General features: G+C 42.1%; 1 protein-coding gene across 1 annotated transcript in view; it reads right to left on the bottom strand.

The window, feature by feature from the left end:
* Positions 1–6,549: 6,549 nt before the first annotated feature.
* Positions 6,550–16,085, bottom strand: part of LOC307238206 (pituitary adenylate cyclase-activating polypeptide type I receptor-like) — a gene marked incomplete at its 3' end in the record, with an annotated part of 27,987 nt that continues 18,451 nt past the window's right edge. The window contains exons 8-14 of the mRNA XM_080011103.1: positions 15,665–15,725; positions 15,122–15,191; positions 10,487–10,578; positions 9,539–9,622; positions 8,151–8,280; positions 7,134–7,175; positions 6,550–6,753 (exon numbers count right to left, since the gene is read on the bottom strand). Of these exons, the coding sequence (XP_079867229.1) occupies positions 6,550–6,753; positions 7,134–7,175; positions 8,151–8,280; positions 9,539–9,622; positions 10,487–10,578; positions 15,122–15,191; positions 15,665–15,725 (683 nt within the window). The remainder of the gene's footprint in view (positions 6,754–7,133; positions 7,176–8,150; positions 8,281–9,538; positions 9,623–10,486; positions 10,579–15,121; positions 15,192–15,664; positions 15,726–16,085) is intronic.

Below are 16,085 nucleotides of genomic sequence, written 5' to 3'. Positions count from 1 at the left end.
GGAGGAAACACCCGCGCGATCACGGGGAGAACATGCAAACTCCACACAGAAAGGCCCTAATCGGCGATACCTTCCCGGGGCGCAGTAGGACATTACAATACGTTAGAAGATGGAGTGGTGGGTTTCGCTCAAATTGTATTTTGTTTGAACTAACACGAGGGGGCTCTTGAACAAAAATTCGGACTATTAGGAAACATATGCCTCAAATCATCCAAGGCCTCGCGAACCCCCCCCCCCCCCCGTGGACTCTGGCGACCACTTGGTGTCGGGTGCCGCAGGTTGGGAACCCCTCATTTAGACCAATTTGTCAGCTCTAACGTCATTGGGCCAAAGAACTGTTTTCTCCTCTCTCTGGCTGTTCGTATGTTTAAATCTCACACTGTTTTTCATGGTCACTCCATAGTTCAACGACCTGCCTGTGGCCTCTATTGTGATGTCTTTGAGGTAGGTTTTTAGGAATATTTGTTGGATTCTTTTCCCTTGATATGCCTTTCCCCCCCCCCATCTGTTTACAGTTTTGATAAACCCTCCAAAAGGGTTAAATAAGGGATTTAAGATGTGTTACTCCAAACCAGTCTGTGAAAGCCCCTAATGCCTTTAAAGCCCCATGCGTGACAAATTAGAATTTCCCGTATTTTTGTATTTTAATGGTGGAAAGGCGAATCCTTATTTTCATATGAATACGAGATCCAAGATTCAAAGATTTATTCAACACATACATACATATTGCACTGTACAGCGTGTATTGAGATGCATTGTTGGCAAACTCCAGAGACTGTGCTGTGCATAGAACAAATATGAAAAAAAGGCAAAAAAAATCCAATAAAAAAACACACAAATATATACAACTTTTAGAAAAAGAAAATACGAGACCAACAGAAACTATATATATATATATATATATATATATATATAAAGTACATTGTGCAATAAATACTGTACATGAAATATTTGAATTCTTTCATTTAGCTGTGCTAGTTCTCTGTGCTTTCTCTGTCTCCGTCCATTCGGCTGGTGGAAAAAAAAGAAGCTAATTACAAAGGATATAGTCAAAATATCAGAAAGGACAAAAATTATGGCTCTTGATTAAAGCTTTAGCAGCCATTACCATTTGCACCGTCTCGTTTGGGAGACGGCACTTAGGAAGCCCACGCATATATTTCTCGATCATAATGGCGAGGGCGAAATGCGTTCGTTAAAGTCCATTTTTATTATTTTACTACCGGCTGCCATAATAATACTGATGAATGAAACCATCCAATGTTCAGAGCACGATGAGCATTGTAAAAGGACGGTACTATAGCTCCCAAATACACCCATTCATCATTATGAATGCACATTGTGTGGGTGATCCAAATGCGTGATATCTCCTTCACTTTTCATTTGTTGGGAACAAGAGCAGTCAGAAATATATTGAGGCTCAGAACCTAATTGTACTGATATTTGTAATGTTCCTGTGTCTTTCATCGGGACTTTCTAATCTAGGCAGAACACCTGTTTACACATACAGCTTAAACTGACCCTACAGGCGGCAAAAAAAACAAAACAGCCTCGGGTCCTTTACATGTGCTGAAATACAGGCCTAAATGTCAGCTCAATGGCAGCAAAAGTTACATGGAAATTCCTGAAATAACTTTCGACTTACACAGCTGTCTTGGTTTGTTGACTAAGAAAAAGTCACATGAGATGCATTATCGTTTCATTCTCCAAAAGTAAGCCACTATGGATGGATTTATTTTGCAGTCAAATGTACACATCATTTTGGACATTATTTATTCGACAACAGAATGCACATTTATACATATCTGTACTTACAGTACATGGTGTCAGAAGAAAAGTTTGGATGATGGGTTACAGCGATATCTTTTATTTATTTTTTTTACAATTTGGTCATTAATGGCGGGTTGTAACACGCACGCGCACGCACACACACACACACACACACACACACACACACACACACACACACACACACACACACACACACACACAGACACTGATACATTCTCACTGCCTTTTAACACTCCTTTCTTTTAAACACTCATAGTGACACATATTTCATTATTCCACAGAGGGTCAAAAACGAAGTTGTATAAAGTAAACGTCACAGTAATCACAGGTATTTATCGAGAGGACAAACCGTGTGCAAAGAAAAGTATTTACATATACGTCTGGTCAAGAGGGGACATCATTTGTACACCATGGCGGTCGATAGCAGGCAACGTTTAGGAGCAGCTGATGGCACAGTACATTCAGAATTAATGGCAACCATGAAGAGCTCTCACACGCACACACTCGTATTACACCCAAATATAAACATGTACACTCGTAGCACGACACCTTTACAAGCTCAACAGGCACAACTGTTAAAATGAACGGCAGCTCAGACAGTTAGTTATTTCAATTTCAAGAGCTTTTACTTGCCACATGCATCAAAGATCAGTGTGTGTGTAGTGTGTGTCTGTTGTTTGCTCCGTGTCATTTATTTTTTTATATTTTTTATTTGTGTGGTTAACTCATTAGAAAACTTTATGAGGAAAGACAAAACTATTTATCCTCCTAGAAACGTAGAATACCCAAAGAAAAAAAACAAACCCCAACTCATTATGCTGGAATGGAATAAAAGTTTTCAAAGGGATAAACCTCTGTTCTGATTAACAGCAACAGCAACAACAACAACAACAACAACAGCAACAACAGCAACAACAACAACAACAACAACAACAACAACAAAAGACCTGTGAGTCCATTTGTACCATTACCATCACCAACTCCCCAAAATAAAATAAGAAATTAAATAATGTGATAAAATAAAAACACTAAATATTATTAATTATATTTTTCTAATTTGTATTTGTAATATAATAATAATAATAATAATAATAATAATAATAATAATAGTAATAAAAATTATAATAATAACTTCACAGAGCTCACAATGCTAATTCCACTAAAAAACAAAGTATTTTACACCGCTAAGAAACTATAAAAAAAAATCAATACAAACCCGACGCTTGGCTGTCACCCAGTGGTGGGCGGCCAAAATAACACGATAATCACAATCGAAAGAGCGGCTCCCGCTCCTGTTTTCTCAGACAGTAACAGCTTTGAGACATGGTCGTTTCCCATCTGAGTCGTATACGCTCAGAGTGATGGCTGGTGATAGAACACGCAAGAAGCAGCAGAATCATTTCCAATTCAGCCCCACCTCCCCCACCGCCCCAAGGTTTGCGACGGGCACACGCCCGCTCTACGTCGTGCGCCGTATTTTTTATTTTTATTTTTTACACCGTTTCCTCCACCCGAACCCTGTCTTCTACCGTTGACACACCCGCACCGACGCCAAGGACGCAGCATTTTCAACACTATGAGCCACCGCAGACTTTGCGCTCTTTGCTTCAAGAGGTGGAAAATCCTGGTTCAGAGAAGTAAGAATTCCGCTCCCGGATTCTGAGTCAGCCGCGTGGGTACAGTTACGTCAAGGCAGTGGTGGAAGAAGTACTCGGAATTTTTAATTCATTCAAAGTGGCAGAAAATTACAAGTAGAAGTGAAAGGACCACATTGGCTTTAATGCTCATTTCTACTCCAATAAAAGCATAAACTGACTTGCTCTTAAAAGTACTAAAATTAAAAGTAGGCCCTCTTATCATATCCAGTGGCATCTGTCTGCCGAATATACTTCAGGAGATACTTGAAAAATTGTGCTTAAATACAGTAAAATAAAAAGAACAAAAAAACATCACTGATCAACATCAACCAAAAGATCCAACTAAAGTTCGTAAGCGGCTGATCAGTGCACGGCTGGAGCAAAAAACGTGGCATGATTCTTTTTTTTTTTTTCCTGAACCTGGAAGTTTCCATTCCTCTGCATTATCGATTTGTTGCGTCGGTCTGATTATTATTACTATAAGCCGTTTTTTGGAGATCCGCCCTTGTGTTGAAAATGACATGCCCTTCACAAGATGTTGTTTTTTGTTTTTTTCCTACCTACAAGACTTGTTCTATATCGTCAGCTTTTTTTTTTTTTATTACATTTTTTTTTTAATTATATATAAATGTTTATTGAATAATTCCCGGCTGCAGTAGATCACAACATCATACTGTACATATAGGCCCTTTCGCATCATTCTAAATTGTTTTGCATTTGTACATTTGGGCTACAAATGGATGAATGTCGTGTAGATTTATGGCACTTAATGCTGCAAGCCTGGAGTCGACATTGATCAATACCATCGATACATCTGTCACCGATACATCCGTCATCGATCACCGGCGATCACTTATTTACAAGAACACACAAATCGGCTAGAATGCTAAGACAATATAACAGCACCACATAATACAAACCCCTATCTTCATATTCACAATGTCGTATTTTAGCATATAATACATTCTGTTTCCATTTCAATGTGAACCAATAAGCACAGTACAAAAGATATATTTTGTATGTGTGGTTATTCTTTTTTTTTGTTAGTTTTTTTTTGTGGAGGAAACATAGTTAATCACAACAAAGCAAAGAAAGAAGCAAGGGATTGTCAATAGCGATCGCATAAAAAAACATTTTTCCTTTTTTAGCGTGCATGTACAGGAGGTTTGGTTTCCGGGCGGATGCTTTTTTTTTTTTTTTTTTAAGTTTCTGCCTCCTTTCTTTGTTCCGGGGGCCAAACTGAAATTGGTTTTGTGATCCCGTTGAGTCGTGCGATACCGACATGAAAGAATAAGTGCAGTTAAGATGCGGTCGTTGTTTTTCGTATCAGGAGACATCACTGGTACACAATTGATTATTTCCCCAGGGAGAAGGACGGCAACGGGACGACAAGCAAATAAAACACGGAGCTCGGATTTTTACCCTTTCCCAGAATCACAGAGCAAAAAATAGAGCAAGTGTTTTAAAAGGCATCTTAAATTGTGAAAAAGCGGCTGATACACCATTCTATACATTCTGATGAAAATTAACGCATGATTATTTTGTTTTTTTGTTGTTGGTGAAAAATACTCTTCTTCCGTTTAAATGTTCAACTGTTAGTCCTTAATCAATGTTTTAGCTAATTCTCACTGACTAGGCACTTTGGTACGTTTATATAGATATATGCGTATAAGTTCAGCTGTTTCTTTCCGGAAAAAAACAACAATTTAACATGGAAAGATGAACGTTACATTAGTCTTTGCCATCCTATCCTAACCCATCCCATCATCCCACCCCATCAATCTCATCATCCCATTCATCCACCCAATCCCATCCATCCTATTCATACCATCCATCCATCCATCCCTCCATCCATCCCATTCTATCCTAGCCTATTTGCATCATTCTGGCACATGGTAAAGGGGAAGCTTTCATTATTATTATTATTATTATTATAATTATTACTATTACTATTACTATTACTATTGTTGTTGTTGTTGTTGTTGTTGTTATCTTTGTATTTTTCTAAAACGAATTACCCTAATAAAATGGATTCCTTTTTCAGTGATCTGCAAAGACGTTCAAGTGAAGTGTTCTATCTATTATCTATTATAAAAGAAGGGTGATGTCATCTTCCCTACAAGGTAATAAAAGGTGAAAGGCTGTTTTCTCCTAGTTCAGAACAGGGCGAGGGGGGTTCTCAGTGCCGTGTTTTCGGGCCTCGGGACGCGTGATGAAGTCTACAGATTTGAGCTCCAGTTCCTTTTTTGTCGAAAAGGTCTTTACAATGCATCTTCAATGAAAAAAATAAATAAAAATAGCAACCCTTAAGGATAAACATGAAATAAAACCCAGACACCACAAAATCCAAACTATTTACAAGTTACAGTATCAACCCAGGAGGTTGTTTTTGTTTTTTTTCCCCGAAATATATTTTTTCGTTTTTGACATACTCTGTACGTATGGCTGATCGATAGAAAAAACAAATGTAGATTTAAAGACAAAGCATTGAAATCGCATTTGTACAAGCAAGGCAAAGGTTTGGTTGCGGTTTAATTTGGGATCCGACGGCGGATCCGTTCCAGGCAACCGGCATGGCACTTTGAAGCACACGTCAAGAGAGCCACCCACAAAACTCAGCTACGCCTCCACTCCTGTTAACGCGTCCTTTTTCTTTTTTTTTTTTTTTTGGCAAATACGTACGTTTAGCTTCAACTACAAATGGCACGACAGTTTGAATGAAACCTGCAGACGGAGAGTATTTTAAATTTTTTTCCCACTTCCTCAAAGAACCGCGCGTAAAATAGAACGGCGCCGACTGAAATGCCTGCAAAATTTCAGAAACACTTTTTAACCGTAACATAAAAAAAAAAAAAAAAAAAAAGCACCCAACGAGAGTGCGTTGTGCCATTAAAGTCGTCAGATAAATGAGCTTGGATTTCATGGATTCCACCTCGGCTAAAGGTCGAATGGACCAAATCGTTTCTGACTCGATAGTCGATCACCTGGTTGGTTTTAGAGGGGTCGGGGGTTTGGGTTGGGTTGGTCGGGGGTTGGTTCCACTTTGGTGTGTGCTCCCGTTGGTCTGGACGTGGGCTTTCAGAAGGGCGTGAGGGCGAGCCGGTGCCGACCCGCCTGGCGCTCAGGTGGGCAGGCTGAGGTTGCCGCTCTCTGCCTGGGGGCTGGACACGCGGATTTGGGAGCTGCTCTTGCTCAGGATGGAGAGCTGAGTGCCGCCGTTCACGCCGCTGCTCGCCAGCGACGGGTGCCTCTGCTGCTTCAGGTCCACGGCAAAGTACCGGTTGACCGTCCAGCTACGCCATTTCCTCTTGATCTCCGACTGCACCTACGGGGAGAAACTCCACGGCTTCACCTTTTAAATCGCACTTTCGGCTGTACACCGGCTCCGCGAAAAAGAAGGGTGCAGCGCTTTCAATTTGATACGGATTAGTCCATGCACCCCCACATGATAACATTTTGTCTCTCGGGCCCCAATGTGAGGAGACTTTTGTTGTTAGATATGAAATTCCTTACCTTTCTATACAGGTTGTGTATAGTTATGGAGAAAACATTGAAACTACGATCAAAACAGTCATTATTAACCGTCCGAACCTGGAATGTTTCACCTCAGCTCAACTGTGTGACAATAAAAAAAGAAAATGCATATCCAACCAACAAAAGCGAGGCCATTTCGAGCGTGTTTTGTAAACCGCAACGGAGGCTTACCTCGCCATTGAGGAAACAATAGAGGACCGCCACCACAAAGCCCTGCGGAGAAGAAAGCAGAGGAAGCCGGAACTGAAAGAAGAGCGCGACAGGTCAGCAGCACAAGGTTGAGAGCATCAATTTGCATCAATTGGCTGACCTTTATCGTCAGTCTTTCTAAGTAAAGGGCGCGCCGCTGCGGCGGACAGGAGGCCGCGCGACTATGACTGCGGGCAGTGACGTGGTCGTGTCAAAAGGCTTCCTTCCAGAAACATTTACTGTCGATATCATGACTGAGAATCCAATTGAGCAAATCGAATGTTCGGTGAAAGTTTAGTTTTGTGTTGTATTTGTATCCGAAAGCAATGGCTCCTGGACAATTTTGGTTCCTTCCAGGTGAGTGTTTTGTGGGCAGGAATTCTTAATGGTGCCTACAGATGTGTGCCATATGTACATATTGTTATCTAGGTTTTGTTGTTGGTTATTTAGGCTTTATTCTTGCAAAGTTGTGGCTATCAATTGTGGATTTTTTACTAGTTAAATATATACATTTTTGTTAATTGTTTTCTGCTGTCTTGAATTATTATTATTATTATTATTATTATTATTATTATTATTATTGTTATTATATTTTATTTGTATGGTACTTTTACTCATACAAATAAAATCACATGGAAAACAATGTATAAAGAAAACAGTTTAAAAAAGTTAAAAAAAAAAAAAAAAATATATATATATATATATTTTAACAAATAAAGAAAACATCATGTGCAACATTTCCTGCTATAAATTAAAACTTTTAATACCACAGAAAAATAAAACAGGGCGGGAGAATTGCGTTTTGTAAATTCAACAGGATTTCAGAATCACTATCATTCACCATCATGTGAACGACTGAACTCACTGACGGTTATCTTATTTTCTCTTTTTGGTCATGTAAAATCTCTATCTTATGTATCTCGTGAGTGGAAGGAGGGGGCGGCGGAGGGAAGCTTTTCTAAATGAGGAGACGCCGAAAAAAGACCCAGGTTTCCGCACCTGAAAAGATCCAAGGCCCAGCTCGAACACCAGCCTCTCCCTCTTGCTGACGTCCTCGGGCGAGAAGGCGAACACGGTGTAGTGAATACCAAACAGCGGGATGAGCAGGAGGGTGGAGCGCGCCAGACGCCTGTGCAACACACACACGGCCATTTACAGCGTTTGAGAAAACACAGCGGCGTCACCGTCGGGTGTCTCGTTTTCGATGAAGACGAGAGGAAACGCTCATTCATTCCACGTCAACACATTTTCGGGGACATCTTGACTATGAAGGGAGATGGAAGTGGCGACGTCACACGGAAGCCATGACATGGCAAGGTTGCAGCCTGACCGCCGCGCCCTTGTTTTTGGCATGGCAGCTACGTTTTGTTTCCTTATATCTACGGTGTGGATCATGCAGAGGGAGAAAAATGGCATTAGACATGCAGTAAAACAGTAGAGAAATGGGGGGGGGGGGGGGGGCGCGGGTAGACGTAAAAGGAACACACACACAATACGACGGTATTGTGTGTGTGTTCACCTCGGGTGAAGGTATTGTGTGTGTGACGGTATATTGACGGTGAAATGCAGTCACAGCTCCCCGTTTTCAAAAAAAATATTCTTTTTGCTGGATTTTATATTATTTTCAGCTGAAATTAATATCATAATGCTGGGTTTCTCTGATCAGACACAGCATTCTCCATTTTCTTTCAGGGTCAGAGCTTAAAGCTTGCTTCACATCGAATGCGTCGTCATATCCGACGGTCGGCTCCTCCCCGAGTGGCCGTCGGGTGAACTGCGTCCTGAGTTCTGAGTTTCGCGTCACAGAGAACACGTCAGTGAGATCTCGTTTTTTTTCCGGAACAACAAGGAGTTGTTTGCGTTGCTGGACGTTTACCATGTTCCTGAATGAAAACCCACTTTATATAGTGTGCGAACAAAGATAAAAAAATAATTGAATAAATAAAATCAATTTGAACGCGTCCCGGCGCCTCGATCGAACGCGGAAACTCCGCCGCGCGTTGCAGCACTCCGCGTGAGGAATCCGACTATCAATCGGAATGAATGGACTTTCGGTTTGTTCCTGTTGTTTGTCGTTTTAGGTGTGAAGCAAGCTTTAACCGGGTGTGCACTTGGGAAAACGGGGCCAGGTGGGGGTAAACGTGTGTGAACCCCTGGTGTGACTAGCAGGCATGTACACAACCTGCCAGACGCACACATACAATCCAAACACATGTGCGTGCAAAAAAACAGCAACCCGTGTTTGTGCACACTCTTGCTCGCACCCAATTGCACACTTTTTGCACACACACACACACACACACACACACACACACACACACACACACACACACGCACACACGCACACACGCACGCACGCACACACACACACACTCACACACACTTACAGAGTAATGGTGGATAACTCTGACATCCTGCACGAATGCTGCACAGCCTGAGTGGGCTCACTGAAGCATTTCTGAGCACAGCTGCTACACAGCACAAAGACACACAACAGCACAACAAGGACAATGTCTTTAGGGATAGACAGTCTCTGGAACACACACACACACACACACGCACACACGCGCACACACACACACACACACACACACACACACACACACACACGCACGCACGCACGCGCGTATATAAATGCACTGAGACACACACACACACACACACACACACACACACACACACACACACACACACACACACACACACAAACACACACACACAAACACAAATCCAGATAAACACTATCACACACCTGTAGAGACATAAACACAGGCACACACAGGGGCACGCCTACAAACCACATCTGCACTCACGGTCACAATGTCACTGACACACACGCATACTGTACACACGTATACTGTACACACACAAACACAGACAGGCAAACGTACACATATCAATGCAGATAGACGCACACACACGCACACAGGCACACACACACACACACGCACACACACACACACAGGCACACACGCACACACACACACACACACACACACACACACACACACACACACACACACACACACACACACACACACACACAGCACACGCTCACCTCATACCCGCAAAGGTCTTGACTGATGAGAATTTCTCTCTCTGAAGTATTTTTCTACATATATTATTACAGACTAATTAACAAACGAACTAATTAATACTGATTCTACACAACACACACTCCTAGCTAATGAGGCTGAAGCTCTCAAAAACGACAGAATGATATACAACCTGGTTTCAGGGAGAGACGCAGGATGCGTCTGATGCCTGCCACAACAATGGCAAACGGCAGCATTAATACATGCCCGTTTATTGACTAAAAGCTTCAAGCAACTTACAGGTAAATGCTGGATTCATTTCCTCCGATATCAGGGGACTGCAGCTTCTGGACCAGAATGATGATGATCCCGATGAACAGGACGAAATTGATCTGCGAGGAGAACGCAACGCAAACGGTGGAGAGTATTAAGCGTTTTCATTGGAAGAGTTTGAAGGGTCTGTTTGCAAAAAAACGCCATTTTGTACAAAAGTGAACTGACTGCTGTAAAACAGTCGCCGGAGACCACACCCATCTGCAGCTCATTTTGTTTGCTCTGCAGAATACGTCTAGCCACCCTCCCGTTCAAACTGATTTCCACCACAACCTTTTATCTAATATTGGGCGGGTTTGATACGATGGCGATGCAGAGGAGCCTTTCCTTTTCTCTTTCTTTTCAGGCGGAAAATTTTGTCATTTTGTCAATGAAAATATGATTACTTTTCGTAAACAATCAAGATGGCTGCCGTTGACGTGGAGCGGTCTGTTGAATTCGCTATCGTGGCTGTATTAAACAAACTGGACGGTGAATTTTCTAGAAAAACCTTTTGTCGATAAGAAAGATGTGTTTGCCGATCTTCCGACAGGATTTTGTAAAAGTTAATTTACCAACTCACTTGTTCAGCTTCACGTCACACCTTTCATTGCTCTGATTGGTTGTAGGTCTATCCAGTGTTCTGATTGGTTGTAGATCCATCCAATGCTCTGATTGGTTGTAGGTCTATCCAATGCTCTGATTGGTTGTAGGTCTGTCGAATCCTCTGATTGGTTGTAAGTCTATCTGATGGGCTTGGGCCGATTTACGATTAAATCGTTAATCGGTGATCAACTCCTACGTTTTTCGTTTTTGTTTTTGTTTCTTTTTATCCGCCGGGAATATAGGTCTGTCCAATTGGGTCCGGAGACATTTTGGTCTGCGCCCGTTGGAAAGAGAGTCAGCAGAGAATTAGTCTATCGATGCCAGGCTAGTAAAATATGCTTTAAAAAAAAAAAAACAGCTTTACAAATCCAAAATCACTTATGGGATGATCTTACGAGTGTTGTGTGCAGTGTTTGCCTACTATATTTCTCCAGATTTGGTATGGCACCCTGGTACTTTTGTATACTATTGCAGTATACTCAGGGGCAGTCTTAGTGATTTGGAGGCCCCAGGCAGGACCAATGTGAGGCCCTTCTCCACCTCACTTAATGCAAGCATGCCTACGAAACAAAATGAGAATTTTAACTGAACCGTTCAAAACGCTCTTCACACAGTCAGAAGGAAATGGGACAATAAAAGGTTATAAATATGTTAAGTACTATTAATAATTTAATTTATTTTTATCCCACTATAGTCTGAATGAATGAATTTCTCACCCGATGCGGCGATTCAAACGCGGGGACTCTACCCCGACGCCATTCCGCCGGAGATTTGCAAACGCGGAGTTGCTCATTCGAGACGGCGGACAGCGCCACGAGCGAGGAAGCGCGACGGGAGAGGAGGAGTGCGACACATCCCAGACTCGAGCTGCGCCGCCTGCCGCTTCCCTCTGTTACCCTCGGAAAACACGCGGTCGCCGAGGAATAAAGTCAAAGAGTCGCGCATGCCGGAGGACAACGACGCTTGTGCCATCGCGTTGACTGAAAGCGGGTGAAAGCATCGTGACTTGATCCAGAATCTTTGGTCAGCTCATCCGGCTTGACGGTGGCGCACCGCTGACCGGCAAAGCGCGGGGGAGGGGGCGTGTGCTCGTCCGGTAACTCACGCTGGTTTGAGACTGCCGCCGTGAAGGAATCAATTTGTAGCCCTCACATCGAACTTGTATCCATTTTCATCGCACCCGTTGTACTCGCCGCGGTAAAAATCCCCAAGTATTTATGACAGTGGTTTATATTCATCCGAGAGCCAGCACGGTGGATGCGACGTCCCCCATCGTTAAACTCGTGCGCTGTTTGCAAAGCAAGCCCTGACGCCCCACAATTAAAACTCGGGCAGTAATAACACTTGCAGCCTTGGGAAGCCCCTCGGTCATTTCACCAATATGCAAGCTGACCAACAAGATATGGTAAAGTGCTGGACTTGTGCTATGGAACCATAAAGGCAGCCTATGAATCTTATGCAATGGCGGCACTAGGCTCTTCTGACCATAACTGCGTCCTTCTAGCCCCGGTCTATCAATCAGCCCTCAGCAGAGGAAAAGTTGAGTGCAAAGAGTACAGTACCAACTGGGATGTTTTTAAAGATTTTTTTGTACCGTTTTAGATGGACTGACTTTCACTGTATCAAGCTATATTGCCTTCTGCGAACAAGTGATTGTTCCCACCGAGACGATGACATTGTACCCATTGTACATTCACCAACAAGGAGACGCTCAAAAGTTGGCGAAAAGGGGAAATAGAGGTGGGTGAAAATGAGCTTTAAAGACAAGGTAGTGGATGAACTTAAGAATGCCAATTCTCGCTCCGCCTGGAGGGGAATCGAATCCAGGGTGGGAATTCAGGACGAGAGAAAAAGGCGTGTCTAACCCTAGAAAAGCCCGACGCCGTGCTGGCAGCGGAGTTCAACCAGTTTTACCTGAGATTCGATTCCCATGATTTCAGTGACGACCTGGCCACATTTAGAGTCGCTTCTGAGGGCGGTCAGATTCAGAATGATGAAAGGGGACGTCCGGAGAACTCAGGCTTCTTAAAAACTGCCACACGACAACATGTGGTATTTTCGCATTTATTTTAAAGCTCTTCTCTTTAACACAGAATAACGTTCCCATCGTTATGGAAAGAATCCATGGTTGTTCCACGGGCCAGGGTCCCATCACCGAAGGCGTTGGGAGGCTGTTAATGACACTCTGTCTGAGGCCCCGATGTGATCTACATCAGGCTGTGGAGACGGTCAGCCGATATCGGTACTTGGGCACCATCATGGATGCCAACACTGACTACAGCTGCAAAGAGGCCAATCAGAGACGTTCTTAAGAAAGTTGAGGGTTTTTAACGTTGACAGATCACCCTTGAAAATGTTTTACTCATCTTTTATTGAGTCAATCTCAACTTTTTCAGTCATTTGTAGGTTTGGCAACCTCAGCATCGTTAACAAAAATAGGCCGGGAAAGGCCGTTAAACTTTGCCACGCCTCGTCGATTGGCACTAAAACGAACGAGCTTGGCCATGTTCATCAAGTGAGAATCGTTTCAGAGGGCAAAGGCCATTCTGGCCGAGCCTCAACGCCCTCTTCGTGTGGAGCTTCCACTTCGGCCGTCAGGAGAGGAGGTACACTTTACCGAGCAGGGCCAAATCAAACAGATTTTTGACATCGGTGTTCCCTCGGCTGTTGGGTTTCTAAACAAGCTGTAGGCCTGGATGCTGTTAAACGCACACTTTATAAAAAAAGGACTGATGAATTCTTAGTGTTTTTACTGTAACTGTAACTGTTTACATTGCAACTTAATTATGATGACATCTGCTGTATGTTATATGAATTTATGTTTTTTATTCATCTATTTCATGATGTGTATTGGATGTGTTGACTTCTGTTTGCAAAACAAATTGACCCTCGGGGGCAATAAAGACTATCTAATTTAATCCAATCCAATCCGACAGTTCAGCACTACATCGTTCACAGTCTTTTCCCATGTTTTCTCAGTTACGTACTTTCTAACATGTATAATGTGTTTCAAAACAAATCACTGAATTCACTTGACAGGAACTTTCAATAACTCAGGAGTCTGGGAGTCACTCGAGAGAATGAGTCATTTGAAAAAAAAAATTCTGCGACTCTAGCGGCAGCGCCTCGCAGGCTTAACTGGGACTCCAATCTGGAAGGAAAAGAGCTGAGAGCCCCGAGTCCCAAACAGAGGCCCTAACACCCAAAGTGTAAGCTGTTAATGACATCATTATACTGGACAGAAAGTGTTCAAACCCTTATATGAGAAGTTGAATTGATCCTGTTTGTACTCCCCCGTGCAAATACAAATGGATTGATTTTAATATAAAATATTGGAAGACTATTTTTCTGTTACCTCCCAAATAATATAATATCTTTGGATATTGCGTTCAATATGGCTGTTTTAGGACTAGATATGGAGGAATATATTTTATCACAGCAATTTATTCGTAATTTTATACAATATCAGTTACAATATTTCATAATATCCCCCATATTGAACGATGAATAATGTCATATATAATCAGACTGCTGCTAATTCACCTGGTTGATTTATCTTATGTAATTAATTCAGACGACATACGTATATTTGGTTTGTTCTGTTGTCGGCATGGACTAAAATAAAATAAATCTGTGAGTCACAAGACCAGCAGCCTGCGAGAATTCCATTCACGTAAAATGCAGAATCTCCAAAAAGAACCGAAGTTTTCGCCACTAAGGTAACAATACAAGCACGTGGCTCCTCCCCTCCGCCCACCTGGTCTGTGTGGGCTCTGTAGGTTTTTGGGATATTTATGGGATGTGAGTGAATCACGGTGCCGATCGCTTTTTTCTTTGCAGAGTTTTTATGACAATAAATTGAATCCACACAAATTCGCGAGGCCCCCCCACCGCACGAGGCTCCACGCAGTTGCCTAACTACGGCATATGGAATGACGTTTTGGACATCCTAAACACAGTCAGATACTAAATGGTACGCTACTTTGTCAATTTGGATGCAGCACTGGTCTGCCATACCATGATGGAGGCCACCACTGGTCCCTTGATCACCCACCAGAGGGCGGTGTTCTCATTGGTATCCCAACAGCTGAAAGAAAACATTGATTCAATCAAATGTGTGTCTTGTTGAATTGAGTTGAATTGCCACTTTCATATAGATCTTTTATTCTTTCTTGCATAACCAGCTCTCTGTAAAATAATACAAAATATTCAGCGATTTCCAATATCTGTGATCCTCAGGCCACATCCCTATCAATGTTATTAGCCATATAAATACAAATATAATATTCAAATCATATATATATATATACATAATTACACATATACACACACACACACACACACACACACACACACACACACACACACACACACACACACATATATATGTATATATTGTAATGGGCCATTATGATATAAGACAGAAAAAGTATTTATTGTGGGCACATATCGCTACACTTATATAACCATGGTCCTATTTGGTGCTTATTTCACGCGCTTACAATATTTGTCCGCCTATAAAAACATTACTTTTCAATTCAAAGTGAAGATTGGACTTACCCTGTGTCGTCAAAATGGAGCCTAAGAACGGCCCAGACGGTCACACAAATGGTTGGAGTGCCTGTAATAACAGTGAACCATATTAACCTGCAGTTAAGTGCCAAATGCTGACAACTAAAGACTTAAATAATTACTTCACGTGATTGTTATTCAGGAGCTAAGGAAACGTTCACGAAAAAGGTCTGGTTGATTACATTTGGGTGGATATTTGGGGTGTACATAATAGCATTGCGGTAGTTGTTTGTAAGTTGTACATATGTTAAATTTTGAGTTAACCGTTTGAGTTATGGAGAAGGAGTAGGACCATATAAGTGTATACTTCTTCCTACTCCTTTCGGACATGTAAAAATGTATTCCTGTTGTTTATGAGAATTTGTTTATCGTGAGGTTGCTTTATATGTTGATTGTTCATTTTAATTGT

This window comes from Zeus faber (assembly GCF_960531495.2).
Source record: "Zeus faber genome assembly, chromosome: 12".
NCBI classification, from domain to species: Eukaryota; Metazoa; Chordata; class Actinopteri; order Zeiformes; family Zeidae; genus Zeus; species Zeus faber.
The sequence above is the reverse complement of the archived record's forward strand: the minus strand, read 5'-3'. Positions and strand labels throughout refer to the sequence as shown.